At 40.5% G+C, this 17685-nt stretch overlaps 1 protein-coding gene across 6 annotated transcripts in view; it reads right to left on the bottom strand.

The window, feature by feature from the left end:
• KIAA1328 (KIAA1328 ortholog) overlaps positions 1–17685 on the bottom strand; it is a 187463-nt gene that overhangs the window by 46356 nt on the left and 123422 nt on the right. For all 6 annotated transcript variants that reach the window (XM_049795405.1, XM_049795407.1, XM_049795408.1 and 3 more), the window contains one exon: positions 14872–14967. In XM_049795405.1, coding sequence (XP_049651362.1) covers positions 14872–14967 — 96 coding nt within the window. The remainder of the gene's footprint in view (positions 1–14871; positions 14968–17685) is intronic.

Genomic DNA, 17685 nt, shown 5'->3' with positions numbered 1-17685 from the left:
TCTTATAGAGCAGAGCAGAGCAGCTGTCGTTCCAGCAAGCAGTGCTGTCAGCCTTCACAAAAGAAAGTCTTGTAAATGTCAAATCATAGGTATAAAAACAATCCTTCAAAACAGTGTCTGTATATCTGAAAAGCCTGCATAGCTGTCACCAGTGAAAGGACCATAAGGAATGATGCAAAAGCCTCTTTAGGACAGTTTTTTAACTACATCCAAACTTCTCTAGTAGATGAAGCGATGTCACTCCTTCAGGAGGAGAATCACATGCTCTTCAGCAAAGTGTGAATGCCCGTCTTAGTGCCTTATCCAGCATCACTATTGTTTGACTGAGAGCCAGCCCCATTCACAAGGTGCCCATCAAAATGCCATTCGCAAGGTATCTCCCGAACAAACCACTCCCAAATTGCAATTTGGTTGTGATAAAGCCATAGAAGAACAATGCATCATCCTTTCTCAACTTGGCTCAAACAGGACAAAAGACTTTACAGTAGATGGACTGCACTGCAAAACAGACTGTGTCTGAGCTGTTGCTGCAGAGATCGGTCTGAGTGTGCAGGTAACCACGTGCTTGGTGCCAGAGTCCTTACGTTTTCCTTTGGTAAGACTATCAGTACATAAGCACTATCTCCTGCCTAGGAGTTTCCAGACAGGCCGATAGGTGTTGGTAACAGGAGTGTACAGTAAATAAGCAGCAATTGCAAAGTCCTTTTTCTGATCATGGATCACACCATTGTGAATGATTGCTGGAGATGACTTATTGATACGTCCCCCTCTTAAGGGAAGGTAAACCTCCAGGGTGGAAAGCAGTGGATATATATGAAAACTGTTCCATAGTAATTACCTAAGCAACATAACCTGCAACCTTAGCTGTTAGCACCACCAGGGGACCTTGATGTGCTAACTCTGAGAAACAACATGGAGGGTGCAGCAGAGAGGAGACACTGCAGCCAGGCTCCATGATATCACCGCAGTGGTAGGGAACTGGAACAATAGGAACAATAATGGTGGAATGGTCCCTGCATTGAATCCCCTGAAGCAAGGAGGGAAAATAATGGGGGTTCTGTCATCCTACTGCCCTACTTCTGATTTATATTATAAGCGCCCCGTTCTGGAATACTGACATGGAACTTTGCTCATTATAATCTCATTTTAATACCAAAACACACCTCCATCCCAAAAACTACCCACCGTCAAGGGACAACCATTCCTCACTGAGCAGGTGCTCTGAATTTTCTCTAGCATATACCTTTAAAAGTAAAGCAAGGAGATTTTACACCAATCATAATAAAGGTATGTATGACTAGAGTAGCTAAGCTCCACCTAAAAAGAAGAATATATAAAAGGGCTTAAGATAGGAGGAATGCTAGGGAAGACACCATCATAGACAAGTTGGGAGGACATCACTGACTTCTGGGATCAGTCGACAGGCTGAGTCTCTCTTCCCCCATAGGGACACCTATTGGGTAAGATTAGAACCCTCAGTTATACTGTGTGCTTCCCCAGGAAACTTAGAAATCTCTATAGAGTTTTTCCATAATTTACTGTGCTTGTAGTTGACTGTATTATTATGTGCATGTGCTTTGCAGACTGTGTATTTATCACTGGCGATCCAAAAGAACCTGTAGTCCTGTTACTTTAATAAACTGTACTATTCATTAAAATCTAGCCGTGATAGTTTGTTGAAGGCGACCAGACTCCTCAAGTTTGGCCTTTCTAGTTTGTTGAACACAACTAAATTGAAAGTACAGTGCACTATTAGTGCACCTGTAATCATGATATTTCAATATATTTAATACGACCGGACTTACAGTGCTGAATTGGACATCAATCAGAATCTAAGCCTAGCCATGCCCAGCCCCTCTGATATCTGAGGACAAGCTGGAATGAAAGGGGGTTTATTTTCTGCTAAACTTCTTTACACTTTAACACAACAACCATGGAGCAATCACTTCTTAAGGTTAAGTGACAATATTGCAGAGGAGGGACACAATAAACATTGGAAAGTAGGTACTCACAGGTTTCCAGTATGCCCTACTAACAAGACATTTTGAAAAAATGCCTAATTAGAGCAACAGATATTTAAGACTGCATTCTTGTGTGCAGGTATTATGAAGAGTTACACATGCACAAAAACCAAGAGTTTCGGAGGATCCTGTAGGGTCTATATGCAGACAGAAGAGTTAAAAAAGACAGAACATCTACAGCTGCTTCTGTTCACTGACAAAGTTGCACTTGATAGATATTAACTTTCAATGCTCAGGATACTGGCATGATAAATTATCATCCCTGGTTTCTAAGTGAGGAAATGAACAAAGTTACAAAATTCTCACACTGATAGCAACGAAAATTAATAATCACTAACCTGGGCAAATACATGAACCCTTAAGGATCTCAGGTGATTTTTTTGGGTCAGTGACTGCTCCCCTAATATCAGAGAACACGTTACAGGGAAAGCCTTTCATAAATGCAACAAATTCCATAATAAACACAATTAGAGGTTTTACCTTTCTTATTCTTCTGAGGCTGCTGTCCTTGAATCTGATTTCCCTAATGATTAGGAAGCATTACCACTGAAAACAACATAGAAGCACTCTTACAGGACCCATCTTTTTCCATGAAAATTTGTCCTTTTATGCTAATCATCTTTATCACATGATGGTTGAAGGCCGTCTTGGGCTTAGTGACCATGAGATGATGGAATTTTCAATTCTCGGTGAGGCAAAGAAGGTGGTCAGGAAAACCACCACTATCAACTTCCGGAGGGCAAACTTTGGCCTCTTCAAGGCACTGGTTGAGTGAGTTCCTTGCGAGATGGTCCTGAAGGGCAAAGGGGTCAAGGAGGGATGGACATTCTTTAAGAAGGAAATCTTAATGGCTCAGCACAAGGCTATTCCCATGTGCCACAAGTTGAACCGCTGAGGAAAATGACCGGCCTGGCTGAATGGGGAGCTTTTGCTAGGAGTCGAGAAAAAAGGAGAGTTTATCATCTCTGGAAGTAAGGGCAAGCAACTCAGGAGGAGTACAGGCATCTTGTTAGGTCATGCAGAGAGGAAATTAGAAAGGCAAAAGCTCAGCTAGAACTCAATCTGGCCACTATTGTAAGAGACAACAAAAAATGTTTTTACAAATATGTTAATAAAAAGAAAGCCAAGGAGAATATCTATCCTTTAATGGATACAGAAGGGAACATTGCCACCAGAGATGAGGAAAAGGCTGAGGTACTTAATGCCTTCTTTGCCTCATTCTTTAACAGTGAGTCCAGTTATCCTCAGGGTATTCTGCCCCCTGAGTTGGCTGGCAAGGATAAAGAGCAGAATATACTCCCCTTAATCCAGGAGGAGATAGATAGTGACCTACTACGCCGTCTGGACACTCACAAATCTATGGGACCAGATGGGATCCATCTAAGAGTACTTAGGGAACTGGCAGAGGTGCTTGCCAAGCCACTCTCTGTCATTTGTCAGCAATCCTGGTCAACAGGGGAGGTCCCAGAGGACTGGAGGCTTGGCCAATGTGACTCCCATGTATAAGAAGGGTTGGAGGGAGGATCCGGGGAACTACAGGCCTGTCAGCCTGACCTCGGTACCGGGGAAGATTATGGAACGGTTTGTCTTGAGAGCACTCACGTGGCAAGTCCAGGATAAGAAGGGGATCAGGCCCAGTCAGCATGGATTTACAAAAGGCAGGTCCTGCTTGACCAACCTGATCTCCTTCTCTGACCAGGTGACCCACCTAGTGGATGAGGGAAAGGCTGTGGATGTTATCTTCCTTGACTTCAGCAAGGCCTCTGACACTGTCTCACATGGCATACTCCTTGAGAAGCTGGCGTCTCGTGGCCTGGATAAGTGTACTCTTCACTGGGTGAGAAGCTGGCTGGATGGACGAGTCCAGAGGGTTGTGTTGAACGGGGTGAAGTCCAGTTGGCGGCGAGTCACCAGTGGTGTTCCCCAGGGCTCAGTGTTGGGGCCCATTCTGTTTAATATCTTTATTGATGATTTGGATGAGGGGATTGAGTGCACCCTCAGCAAGTTTGCAGATGACACCAAGTTGGGAGGCAGGGTCGATCTGCTCAAGGTTCTACAGAGGGATCTGGACAGGCTGGATCGATGGGCTGAGGCCAGTTGTATGAGGTTCAACAAGGCCAAGTGCCAGGTTCTGCCCTTGGGTCACAGCAACCCCAAGCAGCGCTACAGGCTTGGGGAAGAGTGGCTGGAAAGCTGCCCAGCAGAAAAAGACCTGGGGGTGCTGGTCGACAGCCGGCTGAATGTGAGCCAGCAGTGTGCCCAGGTGGCCAAGAAGGCCAACGGCATCCTGGCCTGTATCGGAAATAGTGTGGCCGGCAGGAGCAGGGAGGTGGTTGTTCCCCTGTACTGGGCACTGGTGAGGCCGCACCTCGAGCCCTGTGTTCAGTTTTGGGCCCCTCACTACGGGAAAGACATGGAGGTGCTGGAGCGTGTCCAGAGAAGGGCAACCAAGCTGGTGAGGGGCCTGGAGCACAAGTCTCGTGAGGAGCGGCTGAGGGAGCTGGGGCTGTTTAGCCTGGAGAAGAGGAGGCTGAGGGGAGACCTGATCGCTCTCTACAACTACCTGAAGGTAGTGAGGTGGGTGCTGGTCTCTTCTGTCAGGTGGCTGGAGATAGAACGAGAGGAAATGGCCTCAAGTTGAGACAAGGGAGATTTAGGTTAGATATTAGGAAAAAAATTTTTACTGAGAGGGTTGTCAAACATTGGATCGGCTGCCCAGGGAAGTGGTTGAGTCACCATCCTTGGAGATATTCAAAAAGCGAGTGGACAGGGTACTTCAGGACTTGTTTTAGTGGGCATGGTTAATGGTAGGACTCGGTCTTGAAGGTCTTTTTTCCAACTTAAATGATTCTGTGATTCTATGATTGAATAAAGCATTTTAAGCACAGATTACTATTGGGTTTTAGGGTTACATAGGTTTGTTAGTGTCAAAGTCTTACAAGTCTTACAAATCTTACAAATCTGGGGACCAGTGAATCTGGAGACTAATGGTTTTTCTTATTCCAAAAAGCCATCAAAGGCCCAGCGTGTTGGCACAGGCTCAGTCCAGGTACAAAGCACAGCTCTAACATGATGCCAACATGTCTCCTTGCACCACATTGGCCCCCAGCCAAATACGAACCTGACGTGGTTTTTGACTCTTTTTTTATAGTGATCAAAATCAATGACATGTTAGAAAACAGCCAGGTCTGCAACTATAAGTGTACATAGCATCCTAAATGCTCTCATAATAGGATCTTTTAAAATGGTGTCATACACTATCCACTTCCATTGGAAACATCCCTCCTGATGAATCTTTGCACTTCATCAGCCTTTTTTCCATGATTAAATCACATCTGTGGGACATGGTCACTCTATGATTAAGGAGTATATTAATGATTTACTACTACACTAGTACTCATCTATATTATATTGCTTAGTAAAATGAAAACACTGAGATTGTTTATTGATCTGCTTTTAAAAAAATCTTATAGCCCAAAAAGAAGTAAACAGAGAAGTTAGACTTTGGACTTTACTCAGATTAGTGGATTACCATGCCCAACAGATGTAGATTTGACAAGGTAGCTCTTGGTAAAGATTTAAAATATCACTTCTGGCCACTTCGCTTGCCTTGAATCCACTGAAGTTACATATTTCATAGACTGTGTTTGATGTCTAGTGACTGAAAAATAAGGTATTTATTGCAAGTGCAATACCAACTTAGACACCTCACTGACGGCATACAACTCTAAAAACCATGGCCTGGGCCCCACAAAAAGCAACACACCGAACATTTACTTTCAGCGCATGGATTTTATGTGAATGTGACAGTACCACTGAATATTGATTCAACCAGGATGTTTATGGAACAGATGTTACATGTTTTTGTACTCTTATATTCAGGAAGTGAAGAGACATCATAGAATTGAAACTACACAGAAATCATTGTCTCACTAAGAGGCACATATCAGTGAGATGTGTATTGGCACACTCTGATGTCCAGTATCAAGGGAAGGAATGAAGGGAAGAGATCTTGGCATGAGGCTGTGTGCAGTGAAGCTGTGGGCTCCGCCCAGGCTCTGGGCTGCCTGCTCCCTGCCCCTACAAACCAGATGTGACAAATACACCATGCACTTTTGTTAGTTCAGATACAAGCGATTCTTGCCATCTTAGAGCTACCACTATTGATCTTAGGTCTTGGAAGTCTACTTCTGCACAAGTTTGTTATAACCTGTTTGGAAATGTCTGTTCAGAGCTGTTGCCATCAGTGCCACTCGAAACTGTGATGTGGGTTTAGAGGCTTGCATTATTTGTGTTGCCAAACCACCTCAGCCCTACTGAGTCTACAGCCAGTATATAAATATAGCCCATCTCTCAGAAACATGATTTTCTCAAAAAGAATGCAAGATGTAGTAGATGGAGATTAAGGGAGCACAAAGTTAAAAAGAAGAAAAGGATTAACTATGCATTAATCAAACAGAGGGCATGTAGTTACACAAAGAGGTGAAACCTGGCTCTATTGACATAAGGCTGAAGGTACTTGCATATTGTTTTGTTTCAAACTCTTCCGTCTACTAGAAGCCATATGTAAGCTCTTCTACAAAGAAGGGCTGATGATTTGTCACTGCAGTTAAGTTACAATACTTCTTTCCTTAAGGCACCAGTGGTATCTTTTGAGTATGATTCAGATTTTAGGTGGATATACCAGGCAGAGATCATCCTTATGGTCAGTGGAAAGAGATGCATTAGTTTGAAACTCATCTAATTAGGATTGAAGGTAGGGAGGAAAAAAGGCACTCTGAAAAAACTCTGAAAAAAAAAAAAAAAGAGCTCGAAGAGGTAAGATGTGAAACAAGACAGACATAGTCAGAACAGACAGATGGAGGCAGAAACTACCACAACATGACTCAGTGGTTCCAAAAGCCAGAAACAATTAGGGAATGTGGTAGGAGGACATGGCCGCAAATTCATGCAACACCCAACAAAACAGCGAGTCCCACATAACTGAAGGACTGAAGAAGAGAAGGTGGCAGAGAAAATAAAATAAGAAACAGCTTTGTGACTTTCTACAGAGCACTATAGACTGATACTGTAGACAAATGTCCTTCGAAAGAGGGTTTCAGAGAAGCAACAGGGACAAGATCTGAATAAGCAGCCAAGATACCCATTTGGAAAACTTATTTTGAAGGATGGGAATGAATATTGGGCAGTCAGAGAAGACTTTATAGTAGTCAAGGTGCAAGATGAAGGACTAAAGCAAGGGGTGGTGTTTTAACTGTTGAGATACTGAAGGCATGTTTTCGCTGCAAAGGAGAAAGAAGCTGCAACAGCTGTCAGCAGCTGAATTTGGAGATGAATTTGGAGGAGAGTGACCCCGAGGTTACAAGTCTGAGTGACAGGGAGGATGTGGCGTTATCAAAATCAGAAGTGAAGAGAGATTCAGAAAAAAAAGTAAGGAGTTCTGTTTCGGCCAGATTAGGAATGATCTGAAGGCAAAACAACCAGGATTATGTGTCAGGGAGGCAGTCAGATATGCAAGACTAGACAGAACAGAGCAGAAGGTTTAAGAGTTATTGGCAGAGAGATGATAGCCAAATCTGTGTAACTGGATGTTGTCATCCAGGGACACGGGTATAGAAATCTCAAAGCAAATCAAGGAGTGACTAAATCCCTTCCCTGCCACCTCACAGAGGTTCCTATCTAGTTCTAAAAAAATTTATCTGAAGTAGTGCTGCAAAAACATGCATAAAACCCCCTGTGTCTCCATAAAATCTAAAGATCATACTGTTTCTAAAACTAGGGCAACCACTAAATGAAAGTTAACCCGAACAATAACTTCAGCTAAACTTCAGGTCATATGCATTTAATATAATGAGATGAAGAATATGAAAAGGCCATTCATAATGGAATTCATCAAGTTAGGAATGCCATGCTTAGCTGCCTTATAACATATAATTAATGATCCTATAAAAACCCAGCAGTACGAACTCTCCCGGCTGCCCGCAGAACTGTTCTTTATGCTGGGTAGGGCAAGCAAGCATCTGCTTCCACAAATACTGCCCTTTGAGAAGCCGAAAAGCTGTTTTTTCCCTGCTCCATCAGGGACCACACTGCCATTTCCGTGACATGCTGAGCTTTGAACCGTTACCCAAATCAGACTATAGCATTTGGCAACCCAGTACACATCTGTCATGATAGATTGGTTATTGGTGAAATGTTAAAGAAAAAGGCATTAAATCTTTTCTATTGCTTCTAATACCCCACCTTCCTCGAGATTATTCATAATCCCCACTAAACCCACCCTCTGTTTATAGTCTTTTAACACAACAGAGAAATACATACTGTCTGGAGAGCTGTCTTGCCTTATACCACTCCCAACCATTTGGTACAACAAAAGATGTTCTCTCTCCATCAAAAGGCCTGATCCCTCCTGAAGCCTTGATGCTCAGATTCAAGGTTAAGGGATTAAAGCCCAAAGCATTGAGTACCAGAGGAAAGGAAGCCAAATATCAAAAGCAACACAAAAAAATCAATCCTCTTCACCACAGGAACAGTGTGAAGAACAAATCAGCTGGGCTGAATCTAAAATTTTCTCTGCATGGTTCTCAAAAATTAGCACTGTTATAAAAGTAATGGTTAGTTCTGCAAAGCCTCAGCACCCATGTAAAGCCACAGAGTTCAGCTCAACACACCAGTACAGTTTGGAAAGTTATATGTCAGAATAATCCAGTGGCAAATATACAAAGTCCACTTCAGAGAAAGTGAGAGCTGAAGAGCAAGCGAGAGCACACGTGCCGTTATCTTTATATGTAGTCTCTATATCTGCAAGTGGCAGAATCTAATATTTACTGAAGTTTGCCTTTTGCTTCAATTCCCTGTGTGCTGAAGTGCAGCCAAGGTCACAAGAGGGGTAAGGGAGTTGGTTTTAGCTTAGTGCAGCTGTGATCATGGCCAGAACAGCAGGGTACAGAGGATTTCTTGCTTAACTTTGTAATACCAATAGCTTTTGTTCTTAGCCCTGCCCCACCAGTTCTGATATAAGCTTTTAAATGGCATGAAAGTTGTGCGGGTGGGTTTAAAATCTCCTAAATTAAAACTACCTTCCAGAACATTTTGGTTTATATGATTTTTCTTAACTTTTCCAAGTCACAAATTTCTGGGACACATGAATATCGATTAAACAATATTTTCTCTTCATCCAAGTTTACATATAAAAATAAAAAAGTAAAAAAATGATATGTCTGAAAGAATAATCCACTCCAATTTATAAAAATAGAATTCAGGTTTTCAAAATTCAATTCAGGCAGTAAACTAACAGTGTCTACATTTTCCTGTAAAGCAGGCATCTGCAAATGACTTGCAAAAATGTCTCTCACTGTCTGCAAGTGTTGGCAAGGCACAAACTCCTTCCGGAGATGCATGAATTTTAAATATTTCAACTTAAAGAAAAAAATATAATCTTCGAGCATTTTCAGTTCTGATACACGATGTTATAGAACTATAACCATGCAGAAGACTGGCAGGAAATGCAAGTTTTGTGAAAATACCTAAGGATTTGAGTTCTAGCAAGCTTGTTTTCACCGATTGCCATTCTACGCTTAGCAGTGTTTCTAACACCAGTGTTCCTGTGCTTTTTGAATACCTCATCTACAGGTTGGCTCCATCTGCCTATGGAAACTACTTATGTTATCTCCTACTTACATCTTATACCTCAAGTCTATCAGTAACCTGCTCAAGGTTACTTTGGACTGTAATGGAAATGATGTAATACTGCTGTGTGCAGCATATGCAATCATGAGAACAGAATCAGCATAATTCAGGTAAATGTAAAACAGGCAGCTTCAAAACCCTGTCACAGTTGAAAGTAAACCTGAAAATGTGATTAGTGAAGCAACCAGGTCAGTGGAAATGAACTTCTCAGTCCCAGTCTGATAAGGATCACTGCCTATCTTAAAAAATAAATAAATAAATAATGCATGCGTAGATATATGTAAAAAATTGCTACATACCTCTATTCAGCAATAAGCTTTTAGTTACCACATCAGAACAAAAGCCTTTACTCCGCGCAACAAAACCTGCTACCTTCAGAGTCTGCACGTGGCACTAATGAAGCAAAAATGTATATCTAACTCCAACTATACTCTCCCATTACGTCACAACAGACTTCAGCAGCCATCTGTTGAAGAGATGCTATGCCTATATATAGCCAGACAACACCATGAGAGAAAGAAAAACTTGTATCCGCACCTAATTCAGCATTTGCACTATTGGCAGATCTGCAAGCACTTTTTTTACCCACCAAACAAGGGTTAGCTCCACAAATATCCTATCTAAAAATGATACAAACTTCAACATAAAATTATCTGGAACAAGAAAGTAACTTGGGTGTTAAAAGGAGCACTAACAAGTGGGTAAGCGGCTTCCAGATACACAGATTTTATGGGCCATTTGCAAGCACAGTTGTTTTCAGCCCAATTTAATGTGCCAGTCTGCCAAAATGGTAAATAGATGAAAAATAGCCCAACTAACTGTATTCAATACATTCCTAAAAATTGGCCAAGTACTGTATAGACATACCTCAAGAGACCAAGGACAACTCATAGATGAACTGAAGCCTGGGAGGTCGTGGACAACAAGACAGTTGTGGCATTGGTGACAGTTTCTCCTTCAGAGGCTTGGGACAAGTGTAACAGGAGGTAACACATGCCGGCATGAAGAATAACTGATAAGAAAACTCCAAATAGGAAACAAAATGGGTGCTACGTTTGCCGCCACTTTTTAAATATCAGTTCCCTTCAAAAATGGGAGTAATGGGGCCACACAACTCAGGTCGGAGGTGGCAGAGCCATTTGATTGCATGTGACTTTAATTTTATTTTTAAATTAGTTCGAGGGGGGGATTGTGTGAACAAACCTGGATACGCCTGGGACAGCAGGGGGAGCTGCAAGTCTGTATTCCTCTGCATGTCTGTTTAATTGTGTTGAGTATTTGGACAAAAACACACAAGTAAGCTTGCACATCACCAAAGAAAGATGCCTGCACGTCTAACAAGCCACCAAAAAAATCAAGTTCATAACAAAGCATTAAACAAGGACCAAGAAATAATTGTCACCTTCTCTCACAAGGTAATAAAAATAGTTACAGTATAAACATAAAAATCTTTTTAAAAGACCCCTGATAGCATTGCCTGCTGGAACTATCACCATAGCAATGAGCATTCAAATAGAAGGAAAGTACTGCTGAATTCTGTGTTTGATATTTTCAACTAACTGAAAATACAAACTGGAAAAAATACACACAAGTGATATAGAATGAAGCACACAAACATAAAAAGCCTTCAACAAAATTAAAGGTGGCAAATTCCACCTGCAAATCTTTAATACTCCAGAAAAGAAATCCTTTAACCAGGTAGCATACATTGAAAGGGTGCCTGCAGATAACTGCAAACCCATCCGATAGCTGCTGTATCCAACAATTCCTATTTACAACATTTTGCACAGGTCTGTGTAAAGGTGCAATGGCAGTATTGTGTGAAATCTGAGGAAAAGATGCATGTTACAGAGAAGGCAGTAGAAAGCTGTACCGGTTGAGCCATACAGGAAACCTAAGAACTGGAAAAGCAGGGTACCTTGTATGTTAAGATTTAGGCACACAGCACAACTCTGGGGAGGAGTGCTTGCAAAGTAGCAAATTATATCTTCTGGAGTTGGTACTATTAAATAGGTCTTATTTCCGTGACATTCAGATCCAAAGTTAAGATTAAATAAAGGAGAGAAGAGTGGATTGTTTTAAAATTCCTCTCGCAAATGCAGACGTCAGGAGGACACGCAAAAGCAGGTGCAGGGTGTATTGATCCTACTGAATACGCAAGGAATGGGTACTTGAGCATGTACGAAGCATCTGTGTCTGGGAGATGGAAAGCGCTTTGTAAAAGGCTGTTTTATGCTAAACAAATGTATCAGGTTATGTTTTTACTTTGAATATTTTAAAGCATCTTGCACACTGGGGCAGACTTGAAAAGAAATTATACAGACAACTTGCCATTAATTGTACAAGTTACTATCTCCATAGCTGAAAATTGGCTGTGGGCTCACTTAGGAGCACTCCAAGCTACGGAAAACCATCCTCAATAAAACCTGCTCTGACTGCTGCACCTTAGGGAACTGGGTTCCTGCATCTGAAGACTCTTCAGGTCCCATGCGCCGGCTCAGCTGCAAGCAGGCAAAGGGACAGACACATTTCTTCCCAACAGCTTCTCAACACACCCGGCAGGGAAGTGACAAATTCAACACTGCAAATTCAAAACGGGACCATCCAAAGAGGCTGAGATGGACAATGCTTGCTGACTTTGAGAATGAAAAAAACATAATAGCACATTCAGAAGAGAAAATTAAACAGGCATCTATTAGAAAATTTGTCTATAGTTTGTAGTAGTTCCCAAGATAAAGTTTTCCTTTTCACAGACAGACTATGACCAAAATCTGTACCAGAAATCAAATTGCGTACTGTATTTGCTCGTGGAATCTTTTTTGCCTTTTTTAAGGAGGAAAAAAATTAATCCCTACAGGAGATGACAAGATGCCTTTTAAAGTACATATCTCATTTCTGACTACAATTACCTTTCAATAGCCTGGCACAGCTGCATGCTCCTATTTGCTTTTTGTTTTTCATTAAGGGCTTCTCTATTATTTGTACCCATTCTATAGCATTTATGTCTGGCAGTGATGCACATTCCCTTGCCTACGATTCTTCCCACAGATAGTAGAGAATAAATTGCAATTAGATTTTCGTAATTGTAGATAATTAACTCAAAATGAGCTGTTAATTATAAAAAAAAACAACCCTATGTTCTTCAGTTCTTGATTATATTATATATTTTACTTCTAAACTCCAATATCTCACTCCAGCAAGTTTAGCATTTTAAAGGGCTTTCACCATTACCAGGATATTTTTAAGCTAAGTTTTGCTTATTTGAAGACTGAAACCAAGTTTCATGCTGTGAGGTTTGCTAAAGAAGCTCTCATGTATGAACTGGAATTCAGAGAGAGCTGGTTTTCCATTAGGGTTCTGACAGCATTTGCTGTAACTAGAACCATTTGGCAGGTCAACTGAAAAACAAATAACAACAACAACCCAAAACAAAACACAACAAAAACCAGAAAAGAGACTGTTAAAAAAAAGGATGTATACCTACCAGCTCTTCCTCTTTTCTAAGCTCTAGCCACAGACTTGCACACTCTCTCTCGATACTGAAGAAAACATCACTTACATATTAAAATGCATAAATGAGACAAATGGATGTGTCTTCCATAGCCTCTTTCAGCCTTACATTAGACTATATTATTTAGGGACCATTCATCTGGTAACCTTTGCAAAACTGAAGATGGCATACAGGAAGAAAAACTTCCAAGTGTTTTGCTGCCAAACTTTGGAACCAGCTGGCATGGCAACTTGAGACTGCACAAACACACATTAACTTTGAAAAATTATAGTAAATTAAACTAGGGGAATGAAGAGAGGGTGGGGAACCTTTTGAAATCTGAAACTCTCATTTGTTAATGGCACAGGTTTTCCTCATTTTCCCTGCTAGGCTACATAGATTTTTGCAACTTTTTTGTAAACTGTTGCCAAGATGTTCTTGGTTACATTTTTCCTCCAAGGGGCTTAATGCTACTGCATCTTTAACATATCATGACACTCTATGTCTTTTGTTACACTGATCACACTTTGATCACTTCAGTCTGTGTGAAAACGAAATAAAAAAGCATCAAAATACAACAATGATATGCCAGTAACTCAGAGCAGCCAAACACCTGGTTAAGCAGTGAAGTATTCCAAGGAAACTAACTCCTGTTGTTCTGGAGAAATAAGTCTTATCCCTTTTCAGTGAAAACAGATCTCAAAAAAAAAAAATAAAAATCAGTATCACTTAATGTTAAAAAATAAGAAAAAATGAAGTATTGGACCCTTAGTTTATAAATAAATTAACAGTTCTTCCAGTATTCTCATAGTGGAAAGAAAAACTTATTATTTTAGTTTTCTCTTGTCGCTAAAGAAAGGGCCATTCAAAGGACAGCTGCTCATCTTGTCCACCAAACAGGGGATACTTTGGTAAAAAGAACATCTATAGTTCAAGCACACAACAGGAAGCTGTTATGTTTTGAGAAGGGCAGAAAAACCCTGTCAAATCTACAGTTTTTATTTTCTGGATTTCTAATAAGCCTGAATCTTCTTCCGGTGTTAACAGGAAATACAACAAGGCAGGACAGAAAGAAAACACAATAATGTATTGATTAAAGTTTTACGTAGCATGCAAAATTGAGATAAAGAGCTAAATAGTGGCTTAACTCTACTTCCAGTTATTTCAGTGGTAGTTTGCTCTGATTGCACTGAAGCAGAGGTGCAACACAGCATTGTTTAAAAAAAAATAACTGTCACCAGTTCTATCACTGTAGAACTGTATCTGGGAGTTAAAGAATAATGTATTCTTTACATCAGGTCCAAATCAAGACTAAAGAGATGTTCTAATCTTAATTGGAAAAATAACAAGCAGTACCTAGAACAGAGAACAAAGGCAAGATTTTGTGAAAACTCCATTTTGCACTGGGCTAGGTTAGTGTCTTTAAGACATGACACACAAAACCTGAGACCTCTACAGGAAATGAACCCTTAAAGCTTGAGTAATAACAGGTCAGCATAACTATTGAGTTGACTCATAAAATGCAGCAGCGAATGAATTTTACCTTCCCCACAGAAAAAAAGCTCTTATCCTGAAACAAACACATGAACAAATACACTTGGCAGCCAACAGCACACTGTCAAGAAGATATACCAACACTGTGCAGTACTTTGAGGTGAAGACAGAAATTACCTTAGCCCCACATTGTTGCCATTCATCATCAGAGCAAGTTCTCCAGATGCTTCATCAATGGGCACATCTTCTGAGTCAGGTACATGGCCCCTAAACCTGAAAAAGCAGAGTGGTTTTGCAGTTGCCTCTGCAGCTGGTCAAATCATCGCACAAGGAACTTGCCACAAAAAGGTAAGTTGTGTGTCTACAAAGAGGGCACTTGATCATGTTAAGTGAAGAAGCTTTCATGACTGTTTTCACACTTTCAAATATACTTTTGTATTGGAAGGCTGACTTACATCCAGTGCCTTTGCTTATAAGGGTTACCATTGGAAAAAAGATTAGAAAAATTTCATTTACTGATTTCCAAGAACCAGCTCCCTTAAGAAAATGGTCACGGTATCCAATAACAAACATTCCTGTTGGGCTCAGAGTACAGCTCTAGCAGCACTGGAGCTCAAAGGCATTGTGTGTAAACTGCAAAAAATGTAGAATTCATTGGAGATGGTTGTCTCTCCTGAAACTATGGGCCCACAGATGATGCTCCAGTTTTAATACATTACCCCACCTTTTCCCTTCTTTCCAGTGAAGACAGAAAAGTCAATGCAGGTACTTCTCCATTTTTATTTGAATAAAATCCCTGTTTCCAGGATTTACCCATATTTGTCTACTCTGGCTGGTGTGGGTGGCATTAGGAGGAGTCACTGAACTGCCCCTTTCCCTACAAACGCACACTTTTTGACAGACGAGCAACTATTTCACATAGAAAGAAACTGCAAACTGAAATTACTACTCTCACTTGAGGCTAAATAGGGGAATGTGGGAAATTAAAATGCAGTTAAGATGCAGCGTGGCCAAAAAAAAAAATGTTCATTCATACTTTCACTAAAAAAGCAGAAGAGTTAATAGCAAATAATTACAAATGGTCAGACCTTTTACTTGTCATTCAATGACAATACTTTCAGCAGTTCAGAATGGACCTTAATGAACACTCCACCCATGCAGAAGGACAGACAAAAATAAACACTATCCAGAAATGGATTTTTGTTGTCTTGGTTTTTTAAACTGTCATGATGTCAAGAGATGAACTAGGTTAGAGCCTCCTGACAATGAAGCAAAGGGTATTTGAGCTTAGCTAAACAAATTTTTATTTTCTGTAGTATATAAAATTATCCTGTTATGAAGTGCAAGAGTGAATTATATACCTAAAACTGAAACAGAACTGTGATGCCTAGGAGATTTACTTGTAAATATCAAACATTTAATTCTAAAGAGATTGAATATGTTTTAAGAGCAAGCACATTATATTCTAGTTGCTTTTCTTAGAGACAATATGGAAAAAGTGCTTTTACCTGCACCTCTGAAAAGACATCACAAAAACACTGAGTCCTCAGATTGATCATATCTGATTTTATTTCATAGAATTATTTTAGGTAATTAGAGCTCTGTAAACCATAAAGGGTTTTTTTTCAGAAAAAAAAGGCTAAAATAGGCATAATGGCATTAACAAGCACATCATTATAGATATATTTAAGGTCCATTTTTTTCTGGGTCTATGATGCTGCAAATGCTGAAAAATACCCACTAGAAAAAAAATCACAAACAAACTCAGTCTGCATGTCCTTCATATTCTACTTGTTTTTCATTAGAGGGATTCAGGTATTTGATGTTTAAGAATCCATCTGTTCCTACTTAATTCTCACCTGAAGTCATAATCAGTTATTTGTGACCTCAGTCATTTTCAACACACACAGTTGTGATTGCCTTTAAACCAAGTATTTTTAAAGTCATATAAACACATTATTTTCAACGTAAGCCACAATCCAAGACAACAAAAAAAAGACCACCTAAATTACAGTATTCTCTGTAAGAGTTTGAAAAGTAACCAGGGGACTGGGATTAAGAAAAGAAAGTGATATATTCCTCTATCGTGGCTACGGTACATAAATGTAGGAAGTGGGTCATGTAATGCAGACTCTCACGGGATGCTGTCAGCAGTTGCCGTATTAAAGCAGTATCGAAATAACCATCATTTTGAAACCCTCCTATTGCTTCTTCAAAGACTGCTAGATTTTTTCCCCATTGCTCTCCCTTCCTAAAGCTGAAATGCTAGTACTCAACTGAGTTACACTCGCTAATTCAACTTTCTTTAACCTGCTCCCTTTCACTCTTCCTCTCCACTCTAGTAACATGACACCAACAAATCAGTTTCTCCCTCTTTCCCACATAGCCCATTTACATTGTCAGGAAGGTGTTACCTCACCTTCTGCAACAAGCTCACAGGCCTTTCAAGTCACATCCCATATTTCTATGGTTATTGTCTTTCCCTTCTTCTAGTTTGAAGCATATATTGTGCCTCAGTCTTGGCATTCTCCCTTTCACAAACATCACTGGAAAGAAAATGTCCCTGCTACACAGAGCTCCCTTCCTTTTCCATATACATACATGGAAAAAAAATCTACATAGATATAAAATGATCTCCATCTTTTCTGTAAAACAAACTTCTTCCTGTCCCTACCAACAAAGGTGCAATACTTCAGACTGACCTCTCCAAGGAAAGAAAGGGGAATGCCACATCTGTCTCATCCACACTCACACAGCTCTCTTGCCAAATGGCTGCCTATCTTCAAGTGCCTGCACTAAGACCAACCTCTCGTTTTCTTCTACTGCTCTTCTTTTCCCACCTAGTCTTTTAACACTGCTTTTCTTGTGCCTTTCTTTCTACCACATACTGTTTTCCTCTGCTGCTTTCCACAGCTGTCATGCTGTTTCCGAACAGTATATGCTAATATACTAAAAAGTCTCCTCTCCTCTAAAACACTGTTAGAGAGAATT

The sequence above is a fragment of the Accipiter gentilis genome, chromosome Z (genome assembly GCF_929443795.1).
Source record: "Accipiter gentilis chromosome Z, bAccGen1.1, whole genome shotgun sequence".
Taxonomy (NCBI): domain Eukaryota; kingdom Metazoa; phylum Chordata; class Aves; order Accipitriformes; family Accipitridae; genus Astur; species Astur gentilis.
The sequence above is the reverse complement of the archived record's forward strand: the minus strand, read 5'-3'. Positions and strand labels throughout refer to the sequence as shown.